Source organism: Canis lupus, chromosome 2 (genome assembly GCF_048164855.1).
Source record: "Canis lupus baileyi chromosome 2, mCanLup2.hap1, whole genome shotgun sequence".
NCBI classification, from domain to species: Eukaryota; Metazoa; Chordata; class Mammalia; order Carnivora; family Canidae; genus Canis; species Canis lupus.
In genome coordinates this window covers 57,085,960-57,105,356 of record NC_132839.1, presented here as the reverse complement: position 1 = coordinate 57,105,356, position 19,397 = coordinate 57,085,960, and the positions used below count along the sequence as shown (strand labels likewise).

General features: G+C 44.5%; 1 protein-coding gene and 1 long non-coding RNA gene across 4 annotated transcripts in view; one reads left to right on the top strand and one right to left on the bottom strand.

Moving 5' to 3' along the window:
- Positions 1-8,106, top strand: part of LOC140618752 (uncharacterized) — a 29,039-nt gene extending 20,933 nt beyond the window's left edge. Inside the window, exons 2-3 of the long non-coding RNA XR_012018829.1 lie at positions 5,048-5,166; positions 7,879-8,106. This is a non-coding gene — a long non-coding RNA (uncharacterized lncRNA). The remainder of the gene's footprint in view (positions 1-5,047; positions 5,167-7,878) is intronic.
- ADAMTSL3 (ADAMTS like 3) overlaps positions 1-19,397 on the bottom strand; it is a 338,402-nt gene that overhangs the window by 54,370 nt on the left and 264,635 nt on the right. For all 3 annotated transcript variants that reach the window (XM_072801596.1, XM_072801608.1, XM_072801605.1), the window contains exons 21-22: positions 8,740-9,811; positions 1,761-1,888 (exon numbers count right to left, since the gene is read on the bottom strand). In XM_072801596.1, the coding sequence (XP_072657697.1) occupies positions 1,761-1,888; positions 8,740-9,811 (1,200 nt within the window). The remainder of the gene's footprint in view (positions 1-1,760; positions 1,889-8,739; positions 9,812-19,397) is intronic.

Here is a 19,397-nt window from a genome sequence, read left to right as displayed (position 1 = left end):
GGGCCAATGTCTCTGCAGTGCCACCCTGCATGAACTGGCAGGATCCAACACACCAGGGCTTCGGACCAGCTGACTCTTTCTCTGGGAGGAAAACTTGGAACAAACTGACATAAAACTTGCATGGGGAAATAATAACAAGTCACCAAGAATCAAGAACCTAATCAAGGACTTTTATGTCCCTGGATTTTGAGAAACATGGACTTTAAGCAGATGCTTTCGTTAACTCACTCAGGAAATAAACTTTGTGCCTGAGCTGAACAACAGGAGTGCAAAGTTGGAAAACAGCCACTCTTGGCCTCAAGCAACTCAGATTGGTGGGAGACTCCAAACCACACAGGCCGGTGGCTGCTAAGGCAGGAGAAGGTGCTGGTTGACCAGGGGTCTCTCAGGAGCATGTGAGGGTCAGGGAAGGCAACAACCCAGAAAGGGTGTTGACAGAGTATCCCTCTACGGAGGATGACCTCCATGATTGCATTCCCTACTCTACCATCAGCATGTGAGCCACTGTGGGGAGAGGCCTGTTTTGTCACCTATGCATGTGCATGCAAAACGAGTGCATTTCAGTGGACTGTTTGGTATCCATGGATTCAGGAGCCAGAGGACATGCTGTACCAGCTCTCCCAGGAATCTGGATTGTCCTCGATGGGCCTAAGGGGAGACTTATGATCACCAAAGGGGACTGCCATTCTTCCTGGGAATTCCCAACCTCAGGGCTGATGCTCACAGGAGGGTCAGAGCACAGAAAGTCAAGACCTGGAGCAGTCCAGGTGGCTCAGCGATTTAGTGCCGCCTTCAGCCGAGGGTGTGATCCTGGGGACCTTGGATCAAGTCCCGCGTCGGGCTCCCTGCATGGAGCCTGCTTCTCTCTCTGCCTGTGTCTCTGCTTCTCTCTCTCTGTGTCTCTCATGAATAAATAAATAAAATCTTAAAAAAAAAAAAGTCAAGGCCTGAAGGCCCCACCTGGGGAATGCAGCTAGGGGCAAAGCTCAAGCCAGACAGGTTCAAGGAGCTTTTAAATTCAACTGGTCCAACCTTCTCAGTGTGTGGATACAAGGCACCTGCTACCAAGCTCAGAACTCAGTTGTCCGAATGCTGGATTCTAATCCCTGGTACTTCTCTCCTCCTCTTACTCCCTGTGAGCCACAGATACCAGAAACCACAAGGCAGATAGCTGGAGGAGGGAGCTCGTTTTATTTATAATCCCAGAACAGGGACTTACCACAAGGAAGCGTTGCTTACAACTTACCACCCAGAAGTCTTCCTTCGTAATTAAGCACATTTTAATATTAAATGACACCATCTGCCTTCTGGGAAGACAGTAAATTTACATCACCTCTGAAAGTGTTCTGAAGGACTGGTAGGTGTGCCTCTGGAGGTATATAGCCCTTTTTAGAGGATAATTATTCACTTGCATTGGCTGGTGGCACTTAAAAAATGAGAAGTTCATACTATCAATGCTGCCAGTTAAACTCTGTCTCATTAACACCCAGTTCTCAGACGGCAAGCTCTAAAGCAGACATTTTTGAGATCTGGTCCACAGGCCAGCAGCATTGGTATGACTTGGGACCGTGTTAAAAATGTGAACTCTTGAATTCCATCCCAGACCTACTGAGTCAGAAGCTCCAGGAATGGGGTCTAGAAATCTGTGTTTAGACAACCCCCCTGCCCTCGAGTATTTCTGCTGTCCATGCTGACCTTTGGGAGCTGCTGCCCTAGAAAATCCCAAACCAAGCATCTCAGGTTTCAACAACGGGCATTACCTGCGTAGAGCACTGGAGAACTCTCCACATCTGAACCAAGATGGTTAGCCACAGAGCATCCATACGTTCCTTGCTCCTTCTTTGTAGGGTTCCGTATCTGCATTTTTCCCATTCCAGCCAAGACTATCCTGTAGAACAGTTAGAAACGGGTGCGTTCATGTAACGTACTTCACAGCTCTAGGCTCACAGCATGTCCCAGGGAAAGAAAACTGCAAAATTATACTCTGAGCTGGCAAAGATCCTGCCCATAAGACTATAGAGTGGAAGAGTCTTCCTCCTGGGTTTGAGCTCAGAGATGCAGTACCCAGACATGCTTGACAAGCCAGTCTTTCTGCCTCACTTTGTACCAGAAAAGACTTTTCTGGATGAACTCAATGCTTAATCTACCGCATTTTCAGAAAGACAAACTAGCAAGTGTCACTTTGCAGGAAATTAACCTCTCATTGTGTGCCCAAACCCTTCTTTGTGAACTGCAGGTGTGAGTTTTTTGGTTCAGATTTTTACACCGGAAGCAAGCGGGCTGTCTGGCGATACAGCTTGGCTCAAGTTGTTACCTCAGTAGGACCGAATGGAGAAGTCAGAGGAGGCAGCAGTGCTAAGGCTGCCTTAGGACTGACCTGTATGAGTCCCATATGGCTTCCCAATTACAGATATCCATAAACACCTGCAGGTAAATACTGCAAGAACCAGTATTGCTCAGGTATATCCTGACAGGTGAAGTAACTATTCAGGGATTAGAAAAGGGTGATTGTTCTTCTTTTCTTTTAATTTTTTCTTGACAATCTGAAGCTGCTTCTAGATCACCTGGGTCGGCATCCTTAAACTATTTTTTCCCTGCAACCTCCCACTTTCCAGATCTTAGCAAGATGAACTATTCTGACCACTAAATGCTGTATGTTTTTCTTCATGAATTCTAGAACTAGCAAGCTGGAGAAGAGTCAGTTCTCCATTTCCTGTCACTTCATGGTGCTCACCCTATGCTCCAGCCATAATGAACCTCTAACAGTTTCCAGAACATTCTATGATCTTTCATCACCCCGAGCATTTGCATATGTTGTTCACTGTATTTGGAATGCCCTTCCCCCCTCCCACCCCATTCTGGCAAACTCTGATTTACCCACTGAATCCTGGATCAAATATAATTTCCCCTGTAAAGCTTTCCCCAATACTCCTAGAGTTATCTTCCCCTGCTCTGGGTTCCTTCTGCTCTGGTTCATATATTTATTTGATGAAATATCTATTTCTTCCCACCAGATTGTGATCTTTCAAAAGCAGGGACCAAATCTTATTCACAGCTGTGCATTTACAGTGCCTAACACAGTGAATTTGTATAGAAAGTTCTCAGAAACGTCTGATGACTAAATGTACGAGTGGTCAGAATATAACAGAAGAATAGCACATGGTTTGCATACTAGCAGGAGCTCCTCTGCAACACACATATGAAATACACAAAGGTGGGCAGATATACAACAGTGGAATTGCCCAGACCAAAAACGACAGACCTATTTTCTTTTTGCAATCAAATGCATTAATTTTTAGCTTAAGCAAGACAGATGAGAAACACAGAAAGAGGGAGAGAGAGAGAGGCAGAGACACAGGCAAAAGGAGAAGCAAGCTCCATGCAGGGAGCCCAACGTGGGACTCGATCCAGGGTCTCCAGGGTCTTCAATAAATGGTGCTGGGAAAATTGGACATCCACATGCAGAAGAATGAAACTAGACCACTCTCTTTCACCATACACAAAGATAAACTCAAAATGGGTGAAAGATCTAAATGTGAGACAAGATTCCATCAAAATCCTAGAGAAGAACACAGGCAACACCCTTTTTGAACTTGGCTGCAGTAACTTCTTGCAAGATACATCCACGAAGGCAAAAGAAACAAAAGCAAAAATGAACTATTGGGACTTCATCAAGATAAGGAGCTTTTGCACAGCAAAGGATACAGTCAACAAAACTCAAAGACAACCTACAGAATGGGAGAAGATATTTGCAAATGATGTTATCAGATAAAGGGCTAGTTTCCAAGATCTATAAAGAACTTATTAAACTCAACAGCAAAGAAACAAACAATCCAATCACGAAATGGGCAAAAGACATGAACAGAAACCTCACAGAGGAAGACATAGACGTGGCCAACACGCACATGAGAAAATGCTCTGCATTACTTGCCATCAGGGAAATACAAATCAAAACCACAATGAGATACCACCTCACACCACTGAGAATGGGGCAAATTAACAAGGCAGGAAACCACAAATGTTGGAGAGGATGCGGAGAAAAGGGAACCTTCCTACACTGTCGGTGGGAATGTGAACTGGTGCAGCCACTCTGGAAAACTGTGTGGAGGTTCCTCAGAGTTAAAAATAGACCTGCCCTACGACCCAGCAATTGCACTGCTGGGGATTTACCCCAAAGATACAGATGCAATGAAACGCCGGGACACCTGCACTCCGATGTTTCTAGCAGCAATGTCCACAATAGCCAAACTGTGGAAGGAGCCTCAGTGTCCATCGAAAGATGAATGGATAAAGAAGATGTGGTTTATGTATACAATGGAATATTACTCAGCCATTAGAAATGACAAATACCCACCATTTGCTTCAATGTGGATGGAACTGGAGGGTATTATGCTGAGTGAAGTAAGTCAATCGGAGAAGGACAAACATTATATGGTCTCATTCATTTGGGGAATATAAATAATAGTGAAAGGGAATATAAGGGAAGGGAGAAGAAATGGGTAGGAAATATCAGAAAGGGAGACAGAACATGAAGACTCCTAACTCTGGGAAACAAACTAGGGGTGGTGGAAGGGGAGGAGGGTGGGAGGTGGGGGTGACTGGGTGATGGGCACTGAGGGGGGCACTTGACGGGATGAGCACTGGGTGTTATTCTGTATGTTGGCAAATTGAACACCAATAAAAAACAAATTTATTATTAAAAAAAAGAATATAGGGCAGCCTGGATGGCTCAGCGGTTTAGCGCTGCCTTCAGCCCAGGGTGTGATCCTGGAGACCCGGGATCGAGTCCCACGTCAGGCTCCCTGCATGGAGCTTGCTTCTCCCTCTGCCTGTGTCTCTGCCTCTCTCTCTCTCTCTCTCTCTCTCTCTCAAATAAATAAATAAAATCTTAAAAAAATAAAAATAAAAAAAAGAAGAATATAACGAGTAACCACATTTGAAAAATAAACACAAATAAAATAAAAATAAATACAGGAAAATGTTTTCTTCCATTATTTCATATATATGTTTATATGAATTAGGAATCCTCAATCTCTTTATTTTGTAGGTCTCTACAGCACAGTGAGAAATCATTGAGATTGGAAATGGTTGGCACATGTGAATCTTACTGCTGGAGAAGCCACCTGGTATCTAGTCTGTGTCGGTCCCTGGACTGGAGAACAGTAGGTAGGGTTCTATAGGGGGGTGTGACCTTGGTCTCTGCTGTACAACCTTGGTCTTGATGAAGCTGATTCACAGGCATCAGCCCCAGTGAATCTACCTACAATCTGCCCTTCCTGGCTGAGATTTCTTACCCAGTTGGCATCCAAACGCCTACACCCCTACACACTTTCCTTTCATTGGATAGAAGCTCTCTTGGGATCCCAGTGGTTTGGCGCCTGCCTTTGGCCCAGGGCGCAATCCTGGAGACCGGGGATCGAATCCCACGTCGGGCTCCCGGTGCATGGAGCCTGCTTCTCCCTCTGCCTGTGTCTCTGCCTCTCTTTCTCTCTCTCTCTCTCTGTGTGACTATCATAAATAAATAAATAAATAAATTAGAAGCTCTCTTAATTCCATTTCTTAGTTACTTTGATTGAAAAGACATGTGAGATTCAGAAAAATATATCTAAAGGTGAGAACCTGTGTTACATAAAGAAAATAAAATGTAAGGGGAACAAATTAATTAGGTAAGATTAAAGAAGAAAATGGAAATAAGAATGGATCTTATTTTTTAAATTCTCTTAACAACCTAAAAACTTTTGGGGCACCTGGATGGCTCAGTGATTGAGTGTCTGCCTTTGGCTTAGGTCATGATTCAGGGATTCTGGGATCAAGTCCCTGTGGAGAACCTGCTTCTCCCTCTGCCTATGTCTCTGCCTCTCTCTCTCTCGCTCTCTCTCTCTGGGTCTCTCATGAATAAATAAATAAAATCTATAAAAAAAATACAAAAAACAAAATTTTTAATAGCCATATGTAATTGCTTTGGTATCAAATGTTTGATCCTTAAAGTATGCAGAAACACATTTGAGCCAGATGTACTATATCAAAACCTTTCTTCCTGAGACCTCCAGGAATCTCAGGGTCAGAAGCTAAAGTTAATTCCACATGATCAAGTCAAACTACTTAAAATCAACTCAACAAATATTTACTTAAACTGGCCATGCTCTATCACATCCCTGCCATACTTATATGGCCACAGTTGAATCGATTACTTCAACTTGCTCAGCCTCTGCTTCCTGACAACTTATGAAGTGAAAATTGCTGAGCGGTCCTCCAAGGGCGGTCCATGGACTCCAGAGGTTCTTGAAGTCAAAACGATTTTCATAATAATGAGAAGCCATTAATTGCCTTTCTTGCTGTGTTGATCTCTGCTTGGATAGCAAAAGCAGTGGCAGGTACAATCCTGGCACCAGGATGTACGAGTAGTCACTGTGTTCTTGACTGCCACACTCTTCCCATAAAAACAAAAATGCCAGTTTCCCTTAAGAATGTCCTTAATGAGGCAGTGAGACTTAACTAGTTTTCCTAAATCTCAACCCCCAAGTATGTATATTTTTCATATTCTGTATATGAAATGAGAAGTACACACAAAGCAGTCCTGTAGCATGTTTGACTTGCTAGCTGAATTAGCTGCTTTTTTCCCCCATGGAATACCATTTTTACTTGAAAGAATAGCTAACAAACTATAATTATTCAGGCTTGGGTATGTGACAGCTATTCTAAAAAATAATAATGATAACTAAAATGAGCTAACCAATTCAAGGAAAACGATTGACAGTGTTTATTGCCAGTGACCAAATTCGAACTTTCAAGTGAAAGTTAAAATTTTGGAAAATTGGTATCCTCCATTGTAAGCTTGGCAGTTTGCCAAAACTCAGACTTTTCTGATGAGTTGGGTCGCAATATTGCAGAGTATGTGTATTCTTTACATTGCCTAAGGAAATGTGCCAACACTGGGGAGATGGTATAATGCGGTGAGCTAATATTTTCCAAATGACCAATGTGTGATATAAACACATGTGTAGGTAGAAGATCCATCGAAAGTGCAAGATAAGCCAATATCACATTGTAAGGGAGTAACAAAATTTCATGAATATGGTTTTAGATTCCACATTCCAGGCAACTTTTAAGAAGCTACTGCTTGTTTACTTTTAGAGTAGTTGTAAAGAATTGCCATAATTATCTGCAAAGGCTATGAGAATGTTCTTTTTCCAACTAACATATCTGTATGAGGCCAAATTTTCTCTATAAACGTTAATTAAAACAACATATCACAACAGATTTAATGGAGAAGCATTTATGAGGATCCAGCTGTGTTTTATTAAGTCAGACATTAAAGAGCTTTGCAAAGATATAAAACAGTGCCATTGTTAGTAATTTTCTTTAAATATTGCTTTTCAAAAATTGTTATTTATATGAACATGTAATGGGATTCTGTTATTTCTACATGCATTAATAAACAGATATTTTAAATATTCTATGTGTTCATTTCTAATATGGTAAATATCGATAGCTATAACACACATTAACGAAAGCTCTTTAGGCTTCTTGGAGAAGCCTTTAAAGATTTTTAGATTCAAAAGGGTCCTAAGGCCAAAAGATTTGCAAACTGCTAAGCTAGTTGATCTGGAAGGTTTATTCCACTTGGAAAACTTCTTTACACTCCTGTGTTCAGTGTTCCAGGACAAAAAACGAAAAAGTTAGATTTGTTCTACCTTTTCACTCTAAGATACAACCTAATCATTTATAATAAAAAATCGAGTTTTACCTAGATTTCTTCTGCTGCTTCACACAGTAAGCTCAAATGCACTAAAAGACATGATAAAAATAAAATTTGCATTTTTAAAGTACAATATGGTCTGCAAAGCAATTTAACATCTGCTGTTCTATTTCTCTTAGTAATCCCTAGAAGCAGCTTGGACTCTCTGAATGCAAATTAAAAGAAAGCAAAGCATCTCCTGTCCTGTGTGCACAAACAGCAAGATGTGCAGATATTGAAGAATGCAAAAATGAATTTGTTAATCCCTGTTATTTTATGTGAAATGAATGAAATGTGATGTCTTTGTACTGACATGGAGCTCGTAATAAAAAATATGATTTAATATTTGGTTTTGAACATCTCAAAAACTTTGATCCTTACTTTTCATAACATAACAAATTGCATGATACAGAAAATTACTTCTGATCCTCAATCTTTTCACTAAGGCTATTATTTGTATGATATCCAAGCATCCTTGGTGGTGTTCAGGACAAGGGTCCCAGGTTCTGGATGGCCATGGATTAGTCTTGGGATTCAGTGACCTCATCAGACAACTACTAACCCCCACCCTGCCAGCTCGCAGGACTGACGTGAACGCCAAGGAGATACCATATCTCCTAGCTATAGAAGGGCACTGTAAATAAATTCTGATTTGCAGTTCCTACGTGGCGTGGGATTACTGCCAGGATGATTACTTTTTTGGGGCCTTATATGGATTTTGTTTTTAAATGTTAAGTGCCCTACAAAGAGAGAGGCTATACACGCTTAAACTCATTCTGTCTGTACCCAGTCTTGGTAATGATGGGGATGGTATGGTTTAATTTTTAAAATTCCAGTGTGTATGTGAAAAACACACCCTAACATTTTTTTTAGTCTCTTTCCTAAAGACTCCTGTTGGAAACACATTCTCAGGAGAAGGAATTTGAAAATCTTGTCAAGAAAACTGGAATGCCCATTAAGAAGGTATGACACAGTGAACACTGTATTCTTATTTTACTTACTTTTCTGAGGGCTGTAACAACGCCCCATCCTTGGTCCATGTATACGTGGCCTGACTGGGGGTAACGAGCTCACACAGTATATTGATGACCTCCGTCCTTTTTGTAATGTAGACTGTATCTCCAATCCTTGAATTTATTGTTTTATTAAATGACATCGAGGTGGGCTGGCTTTGTCTCATGAGAACAGGTCCCTTCAGCTTGAATGTCAGCTTGCCTGAGTTTTCCACATTCGAGCTTTGAGGCATACTTCTCGTTTCACCCCTTAGATGAGCAGCAGGAGGCACCCCTTCCTGGACACCCCTCCATTGGCTGTGTGCTGGGGGCACCTTGGCTAACTCTGCCACCAGCTGATAGATCACCTGGGATGCAAGATCATCACTGACCTCCCTGGTTTCCATGAGCTGACTCATGTTTCTTATCAGTTCATCAAACTGGGCCGTGTCCATGCTGTATGCTCCCTGCTTGACTGCTGCCTCAAACTGCTTGTTCTTAAACTCCCAGGAGTTGGTATTTCCCCCAATATTGTTACAGGCGCCCAAGAGAGCTCTCAAGAAAGGCTGGTTATCGATTTGGCCATCATCCGGATGAAGCTCATTTTTGTTACCCCATATTTGCCTCATTTTCTGCCATGTGGCTCCCAAGCCATTGGTCTCACTGTGGTCCATCCCAGGATATTCCCTCGTGTGCTCTCTGAGGGCTGGAGGTGCAATGAGCCGGTTGTCAGTGCCAATAAGCTTGAGAACCACAGTTTCCTGTGCAGGGCCGGCGATGCACCGGTATGTGCCGATATCAGGGGCTGCAAGGCTGTGGATTTTTAGTGAGCCCGACTTGGTGATGCCAAGCCGTTTGGAGTTCTGCAGACAACGGCCATCCTTCTCCCACTGGATCAGAGATTTCTGGAATCGTCGTACTGGACATTTAATAATCACAGATGTGTTGGGCAGCAAATAGGCTCTGCTACCAATGGTCAGGTTAATGCGCTTCTCTTCCCTCGTCTGAATGTAGACTCTTTGGACATCAAGGATCTGGGGCCCCTGCTCACTGGCTTTTGTCTTCTTCTCTGGTTTCACTTCTGCAAAGAGAAGAAAGAAAGAAAATACAAACAAGTATCTCAATAATAAGAGCTTTCTGACAGTAGTCTTCCAAGGTTGATGCAAGTCAACAAATGTATCTTTTTTCCTCCTTTAAAACAGCTGACAGTGAAAACATAAATAGCGTATATAATATATCTACAGATGCAGATAAATTTCACAACTATCTGGTACTTTAGCAGCAAAGAATGGAAATTTGAATGAATGACATAAAATGTGTAAATTATTTTGCAAAGCCCTGGTTTGGGGAGACGTGAGGTTAAGTGTTTATATGAGTAGGAGGTGTCCAATGTTTTGGGCTTCCACCATCTGGTAGGGGTTCTGGGGGTGGTTAATATGGCTCAGCCAGAGGCATATCAGCTCTAGGGGAGAAAGCAGGAGTGGGGAAATGAGAGAATGCATTTGAAGGATCTGGAGGTGAGGCCAACGTGGCCAGTGGCAGCAGATAATCAGAGCAAGTCCACTAAACCTGGGCCTGAAGAAGCAAGTGATCCAAGAAGAAAAGAGGAAATAGGTACCTTGAAGCCAAACAAATCTAAGTTTGGATCTTAGCTCTGCCACCCAGACTAATCACTGAGCTCTCTGAGCCTCAGATTCCCTGCCTAGGAAGTGCGGGTAATGTTAGTGCCTTCATCAGGTGAGTATGAAAATTTGGTTGGACATTTACACCAAATGCTCGGTGCTTTCACACACGTGAGTGCCCCTGACAGCTAGCGGAGAACGGTCTGAGAGGAAGTGAGAGGTGGGGCTGGCTCTAGCTTCCTCCTGGGCGCGGCCCCCAGTTCATGGCCTCCGGCCAAAGACGATGCACCTTAGATCTCTCCTTTAGAAGAGGAACCTGCAGGAAGGCCTCGATATGTCCCAGGGTGATTCTGAAGTGAGGGAGGCATGATGTGGGTAGAATCCCAGTTCCTCTTTGATAACACACTTAGGTCCACAGGGACACAGAGGACCTCATAGCACCAGGTATGACAGAAGAGAGACTGGACTCCTTTCGAGGGAACTGCTAGATTCAGAAGGTCATGGGATCGGGGGCCTCATTATTTTGGAGGATCCTGGTTACAGGTCCTCCTGGTTGAAGCACTTGCAGGGATACACCAGAAGAATCAGATTGAGTCTCCACTTAGGTGGAGGAATTTATAATGGTGCCACTTAGGTGGCCCTCTCGGCCCGAGGCCATACCAACAGCATGCTTACTGATACCCTGGTTCTCCAGAATACCTCCTGGAGTCCTCCTGGGTGGCTCATGAGCTTCATAGGGTCTAGCTGCTTGCTGGGGTGTGGTGGCATCAGTACATTCCTGAAAACAACAGGGGTGAACCCATAATTTCCATGGTAGAGGATGTTCTTGGTGAAGGACACACATAATGAGTTTGCATTCAAATCCCGCACAGATGCGATTGGTAGGCCAGGACTATTGGCCCGGGCTCTGCCCGTGGATGCTCCTCAGCTCATCTCTAAGTGGAGCTGGATGACCTGCCACACATACATGCTTCCCTGTTGGATACAATCTCCACGGGGCATGTCAAGCTCACCGCCCCCCCCCCCCCAGTTGATACATAAACATTTTCTTCCAGTTGGCAGCACAGTATTTTGAATATACTGCTGTATGTTCGAAAGAAGGAAGAAAATGTATGGATTCACTGGCAAATGAATAGTTTATCCATTATTATAGGCAGAGATGCTATCCGAAATAGTTAACAACGTGCACAACAAGGGTGCCACCAACCAGAACAGACGCTGGCTGTCGCCCTGGAGTGGGGTCCTGTTGTCACACCATACTCCCAAGTATTCCTTCCTTCATTGCTATGTTATGAGGAGGTCAGGCTCACCAGGGTCCCAAAAGCTGGGAGATAGTCATGGTATTCAGGCAGAGGCTATTTAGCAACCATTTGGGAAGTATGTTCAATTTTTTTTTTTTTTTTTTTGAGAGAGAGAGAGAGAGAGAGAGAGAGAGAATCTTAAGCAGGCTCCATGCCCAGGGCAGAGCCCAACAAGGCTCTGAGATCATGACCTGAGCCAAAATCAAGAGTCATATGCTTAACCAACTGAGCCACCCAGGTGCCCCAAGTATGTTCATATTTTAACAACCAATATGTGGGGGTTCAATATCAAGTAAAGCAGCAACTCTCAAACTTCACTGCCTGTTAGAAGCACCTGTATTATTATTTGTTAATCTCAATGCCCTGGGTCCTCTCCCCAGATATTCTGACTTACGGAGTGCAGCCTGGCACTAGAAATTTTTTAAGCTCTCCAGGGGCCTGAAATGTGTAGCAAAGTTTGAGAACCTCTACCTCCAAGCGTACCACTGTATTAAACCAAGGCAGCACAGAGAGAGGCTCCTGACTTCCGTTATTTTACTGAAAGACAATGTGTGCTAGGATGTCGCCAGTCAAGAGAGGAGAATAAGAAGCAGCATCTGTGCTCTCTGTGTGAACCCTGCCAAAGTCTTTACCGCATGTGGTGTCTTCTGGAAGAAGCCTGCAGGAGGATTTCTTTCTGGCCTTGGCCTCAGGAATCATCATACTTTATTCTGAATAATTAGTCTGTTTCCTATCCAATGAGTGCTGAACTGTGTCACTAACCAGGCTGCTTTTTCAAGGTTGCTATTTTGTTGGCGAGTTTAGAGCCAAATCTGTGCCCCTATGTAAGAGGAGTATACAATTCAAGACATGATCACGTACTAGCCTTGTTTGTTTTCCTTTCTCATTCCTTATCTACTTCTAATTTTACTTGCCTGGTTGCATCTTATAAATACTTACAAGTGGCCTATTGTTGTCACAAGGCAGGGTATGTGTGCATGTACACACATGCACACATGTGAACATGGTATCTACCCAGATGTGTATATATCTACCCACACAGATCTCTCATGATGATTTAAAAGGACCTATTTGAACACCCTGTCTGGTCATTGGTCCCTTATAGGTCAACAAAGGAAAGATATGAATGTGCAATGGATAGCCTCAAAATTAAAATACAAACTGGGTCAAACTCAGGTTTTTATTAGTGCAACTGAGGCATTGAGGAGGTAGGCTATTTTAGGGTAGCCATGCTGTTAAGAATGAGGCCATAGCTGGAATGTTTCTGCACTTACTGGGACACAGATTCCCATGTAGGAAATGGAGCACACCTGTCTGGCTGAATTGTTCAGGCTGGGGATGATCTGAGGTCCATATAAGCCCACACAGCATCCTGATGCCCTAGAAGCAACCATGAATGTGGTTTCTCATTACTGTTAGGTCCACTGGTAGCCAGATGTTCCTCAGTTAAGACTGAGGCTTAAACTAGATGGGGCTCTGACTCCTTCCAAGGCAGCCTGGGGAGTCTAAAGGTGATGGGCAGTGTTCAGTCTTGGTGACGAAGCTGCCCAAGTGGCTGGGTGAGCTGCGTGAGAGCCATCTGCTCCCTCTGGCTGCCTGCCCATTTGTTGGAAGGTCAGCCCTGTGACCTTGGCTGGCTGCATTCCCAATCCTGCAAGTGCTCCTGCTGAGTACAGAGCAGGTTAGTTAGCAGGTGTGCCTGAGAAGTGGTCTGGGATTCAGGCTCTATCTGCCAGGCTGCCAGGTACCACAGCTTGGATCAATTCCTCTCTTGGGACTCCTGTGGGTTCCTTTGGAGAAGTGCCTGGAGCATGACATCATTAGACACGGTTCTTAGGCAAGAACTAGTCTGGTTTCAGGTGACTGCCTCCTCCTGAACCTAGACATGCCCCCAAACTACAACACTGGCTTAGCCTGATCAGGTGCGGCATCATCTACCGTGCAGAGAGTGGTCAGGTACCTATGGCAACCTCCTGAAGGGGCTGTGGGCCTGTGCAAGGGTCCCGACCCATCCTCCACCTCTCTCACTGTGCTGGATTTGAGAAATGTCACATCTCTGGCTTTTCTAGAAAATGAAAAGATCTTTCTTCTAGAGGTCTTCCTTCTAGGCCTCTGGGCCAGCCTGCCCTACACAATAGAAGCCAGCCAGCTCTGGGAACCTGAGGCTGTTTACAGCAACTGCATCTCGGTTCCTTACTTGTTCATGTCCTGTCTTAACTCCAGTCATATCCCTGCCATAACTCTAGACCTTGGTGCCATGCCAGGTCTCTGCCCCAAGCCATCTGGGCTGGATATTTCCATTTGGTCTTGCCAGCATATGCCTCCTGCCACACCCGAATGGGCTTCAGCAGCGAGGCAGCCTCTAAGATCTCCTAGAGCCCTGCTGGAATCCCAGGCCTCTCAGAATCCACCCCTGAGTGTGGCTGCTGGGCTGAGGCTGGCTCCCATCCCGCCCACAAGCACTGAAGATCCGGCAAGCTCATTTGGAGCTCAATCAAGAACTTGAGCATATTGGATTCTTTCCAGCCTTCTCTGAGGGTAGAAGCCCGGGTAGCTGAAAGGGGGCTGCAGGGGGTGCTGTGGGTAGGACATGCTAAATGAGCTGTGAAGGCCCCAGAGGCCCCACGGAAGACGGCTACTGTAAATGCCACATCAGCCTGAGACGATGGCTTCCGTTTCTTGCTTCCCAGGCACTTTCCAACCAAACGCCGTCTGGCTTCTGCTCACAGTTCCCCACTAAATGCTCTTTGGGAAAGGCCACCCATGGTCTGCCCCCCTAGTGACAGATACAAAGTCTCCCTTCTGTGTTCTTACATGGCCATTCTAGGACATATGGCAACCTCAATCCCTCACTTCTGGAAGAAGACTCTCCTCTCATGTGAGGACCCTCACCTGGTCCTTTCCAACCACCACTCATTTACAGTGCATTACGTGCTGTTGCTACCCCTCTGGCATCGCACTTGGCTACTTTCCTTTCTTGCTCTGACCTTTCCCTTGGATGACCTTGTAGGTGTAACAAGCAACTCTGAGCTATCTAACTTACCTGGTCTACTTCACCTGGTCTGGTTTATCAGATCTAGTCTATTGGTCTAGTTTATCTATCCTGGTTTATCTGGTCTAGTTTTTCTAATTGAATTGATCAACTCTAGTTTATCAGTCTAGTTTATTGGGTCTAGTTTATCTAGTTTATCTGGACTAGTTTATCAGGTCTAGTTTATCTGTGTAGTTTATGTAGTCTAGCTTATCTATCTAGATTATCTGGTCGACTTTATCTGCATAGTTTATCTAGTCTGTTTATCTGTCTAGTTTACCTGGCCTAGTTTATTATTCTAGTTTACCTAGTTTAGTTTACTGGCCTAGTTTATCTAGTCTAGTTTATCTGTCTAGATTATATGGTCTAGTTTATCAGTCTGGTATACCAGGTCTAGTTTAGTCTAGATTATCTGGTTTAGTTTACCTGGCATAGTTTATCAGTTTAGTTTGTCAATCTAGCTTCTCTAGTCTAGTTTATCAGGTCTATTTTATCTAGTCTAATTTCTCTGTCTAGCCTGAACCTCTCTCTGGGGCTCCAGACCTAATTATATCTACTGCTTATCAGAAATCTCTTCCTGGTACTTCAAGTTTTAAAATATTATCATCTAAACACATTATTTCTGCTTCCTGTCCCATCCCAAGTATCCTCCTTTTCCTGTATTCCCCAAGTTAATGGCATCACTTTCTCCCAATTACCCCAAGGCAGAAACCAGAAAATCATTGTGATTCCTCTCTGTCCACTGGAGTGCTGACCCCACCTCTCACTGGCTCTCAGGTCAGTAAAATTGTTAGTATCTGTCCCCAACTCTGCATTCAACCATATCACAGTGGCCACCTGAAGTTGGCCATGGTGGGAGTACTTACACCACAGAAATCAATACGGCTAAGAAATAGTAACTACCCTTCTCAACACTCCTCCCCCAAAGCTGGTTGTTAAACACTTACAAGCACATCTCATCCCTGTCCCTTAGCTCCCAGCTCCAAATGTCATCCTGCTTAGGCAGGATATCTGAAACATTGTGAGCATCTACTGCCACACTCTCTCTGCTAGATATTGCCATAGTCCCTTCCCCAGACTTCCAGCTTGCACCCTTGTAGTTACCCAATGTCTCCATATAGCTGTCAGAGTAAATAAACCAAAATAAAATCTGACTGTGTCGTCTCCTTGTTGGATAAAATCTAAACTCATTAACATGGAGTCCTAATATCCTCTATAACTAAATTCTCAAGCTTTCTCTTTTGTCATAACCTTGAACCTATGTTCTAATCCCATGGTATTTCTGGTAGTTCTTCCCAACATATGACTCCATTTGACACCTTCTACCTTTCTCCAACTGGTCTCTTCACCCAGAGTCTCCTGTGTCCTCCCCCACATAGGCCTAGAGAATGGACACTGATCTTCCAGAACTCTGCCCAAGGGATCCTCTTCTGTGAAACTTGTCCTGACCTTCTCCTCACCCAGTGGCATTGGCCACTGCCTTCTGCATCCTACCATGGCACCGATGGTGCTTTACTGTTCTCATTTGTTTATGTATATATTTCTCTCCCATTGGACTAGGAGGTCTTTTCCATTTTGTATCATAACATCTAAGACACAGTAGCAGGCAGCCCTGGTGGCTCAGTGGTTTATCTGGGGTGTGATCCTGGAGACCTGGGATCGAGTCCCACATCAGGCTCCCTGCATGGAGCCTGCTTCTCCCTCTGCCTGTGTCTCTGCCTCTCTCTCTCTCTCTCTCTGTCTGTCATGAATAAATAAATAAAATCTTAAAAAAATAAATAAAACACAGTAGCACTTGATGAATGACTGCAGAAAGAATTAATAAGGAAATGGTATCTCTGACACTGAAAACTGTATGTCTAGGCAGAGAGATCGTCTCTGCCCTCAGGGCACAGCATAGCACCTGGTACACAGTAAAATCCTCTTTACTGAATGAATAAATGAATGAATGACTGAGTGTATGCCCTTGGATGCTGCAGGACAGATGATACAATTCTGAAAGGGGTGCTGGCAAGGCAGACCTGTGCCTCCCTGGGCTTCCGAGGGCTGCAGCGAGGTCAGGCAGCATGGGTCACTGGAAGCTGAGCAGGTTACAGGGAGAGGAGAGGCAGGGGGCGCTATAGTCTCTTCTGAAGTCCAACGTATGTGCAGGAGGCGGAGACCTAACGAGGCAGATATGGAGCTGGAACCAAGAGGGAGACCAAGAACTGCAGAGAAGCGACTGCATTCCAGATAACCCTGGCAAGTGGATGGGCAGATCTTGGCATTGCCGTCACAGTGCACACCTGGGTGCCTCCCCTCCCTCAACCATCTTCATCTCAGTACTTTGACCAAAAATAAGAATTCTTCACTAGAACTCAGGAAACCTAAAAACCTAGAGCTATAATTTAAAAAAATCTAAAATCAAACACTACATTTCTATTTAAACCAAGACAGGTAGGGATACCTGAGTGGCTCAGTCAGTTGAGCATCTGACTCTTGGTTTTGGCTAAGGTCATGATCTCAGGGACATGAGACGGAGCCCTGCATCAGACTCTGCACTCAGCCTGCACCCTACTTATATTTCTCTCCCTCTGCCCCTCCCCCCTGTTTCCATGCTCTCTCTCTCTCTCTCTAAAATAAATCTTAAAACAAAAGAAAAAAGAAAGAAACCAAGACAAGTAGACTTTTAACAGCAATATGAGGAAAATCCCAGTCTGACATATTTGGAAAGCATCTCTATGGGTAAGTCACTATGATAAGCACTTCCGGTGGCCTATGTGGAGAAAAGTCCAGGGCTACTGCGAACCTACCCCCTACAAGTACACACCCCTGTGGAACACAAGATACAGCACAAATTGCTCCGTTACATTTTATCCTATCTTAAAGCTATAATAGGAAATAAAGGGATGGCATTAAAAATAACTAATGTTGTTGAGCCTTTAGCATGTGCCTGGCATTGTTGCTAAGCACTTTATAGGTATTATTTCTCAGAACAATCCTATGAGGTAGAGACAATGACTACTCCCATTTTACAGAGGAGGAAACTGAGGCTGCCAGAGATTAAGTAACTAAGGAAAGATTGGAACAACTGGGATTAGAACTCAAGTGAGTTAGCTTAGCCACCATGTTGTATTATCTTCCAGAGATCAATACAGCTAAGAAAGATTATTGGAGAAAGCAGGGTTTGTCGTGGTCTTTCAGGAACAAGAAGACCATCAGTGGCAAGATACAGCAGAAGAATTCAAGGGAGAGGTCAAAGTCTGCAGTGGGGGGAAGCCGGGAATGGAGGGGAGACACAGGCCGGACTGCGAGGTGTTCAGGACATCTCTTCTACCCGCCCTCCATCCACTGCATATCAAAGTTGTCAAAATGAAGTCCAGCAAAACTCATTCCTCCAAAGAGAATGAGTTTTACTTAAGCCTAAGGCTCCAGTTTGAACTTTTATCTACAAATGGAGGCTTGAGAGGGAATAAAGATCACAGCACAGGTGGCCTTGGCCTTTCTTGTCTTCAGACCCCTTCAATAATGCAGGGGTCAGGTCTATAGTGAAGACCATGCATTTCCAGTCTGGGGAGTCGATGGGGGCGGTGCAGAAGTGAGATGAAGAGGAGGTGAAAGTTGGAGGACATATAGGCCTCGATAGTCTCAGTGGAATAAGACAAGTGCACCACCAGAGAAAGGGAATCGGAGCTGCTATGGGATGGTGGATTTTTAGGGGATTTTTAGGAAATAGGAAGAAACATATGATGCCCAAGTAAATCAGACAGTATGAATACCAAGGACGTCTAAATCAGCATGGTGATATTATTTCCTTCAGTGAATCCCAGTAGCTCAGGCCAGGGAACCAAAAGCCAAATAATGTCACCTGAAAAGTAATACAAGGGTGGAAGTGAGCAGATGATCCAGGCAGGGGGTGAAGGGAGGGCAAGCCTAGCTACAGCGAGATGGGGGTGGGGGAGGGAGAGCAGGAAGCTAATTCTGAAGGTCATGTTTGAGCTGGTGTAAGGGGTCACCATGCCAAGGTGATGGGGCAGGGGTCAGTGAAGTGAACAATGGTAGGAGATAGGGATAGAAGGTTAGAAAGGTCATGGGCAGGGATGTTGGTTGTCGCCAAGGAAGAATGGATCTGGAGGTAGTGTGTGCTGGAAAAAAGGTATCCAGTGTCTTGTGATGCAATGAGGGCAACGTTGGTGCTGAGTGCACGATGGTGTTGGGGAAATGGTGCGACAGAGCAGGAGTTGGGAGGGTGGGTGAAGGCCAAGTGTGTCACTTGGCTCTATGATATGGTCAGGGGGAGAAGAGGATGCCACATCACACTGCGAAGGGAGAGGCCAAATCTCAGCAAGCAAGGGCCACTGAGCAAAGGTGACGGTGTGATCCAGGCTACTGCAGAAATGGAGGCCCAGCTCAGGGTGATCTGGCGGGGCTGGGAGCAGAGGCGTTCCCCTCTCTTCTCTGTTTCTATGACCCACATGTTTGGCAAGCCAAGGAATGGGGTGGGGAAAGAAGAGATATTACTGTCTTTTTTTCTTGTGTTTCCCCCCTCCCTAAAATTTATAATTTTACCCTGTTCTCCATTGCATGCTGTAAGAGTTTATAATTTCATCTGCACTGCATTGCGCCTTAATAACCACGCTGTATTTCCGCATGCTATTTTGTGATTATCTTAGAGGAAGCTCCAGTACTCCTGTAGTTTCTTTCTCCTTGAAGGCAATTTACAGCCTAATTGCC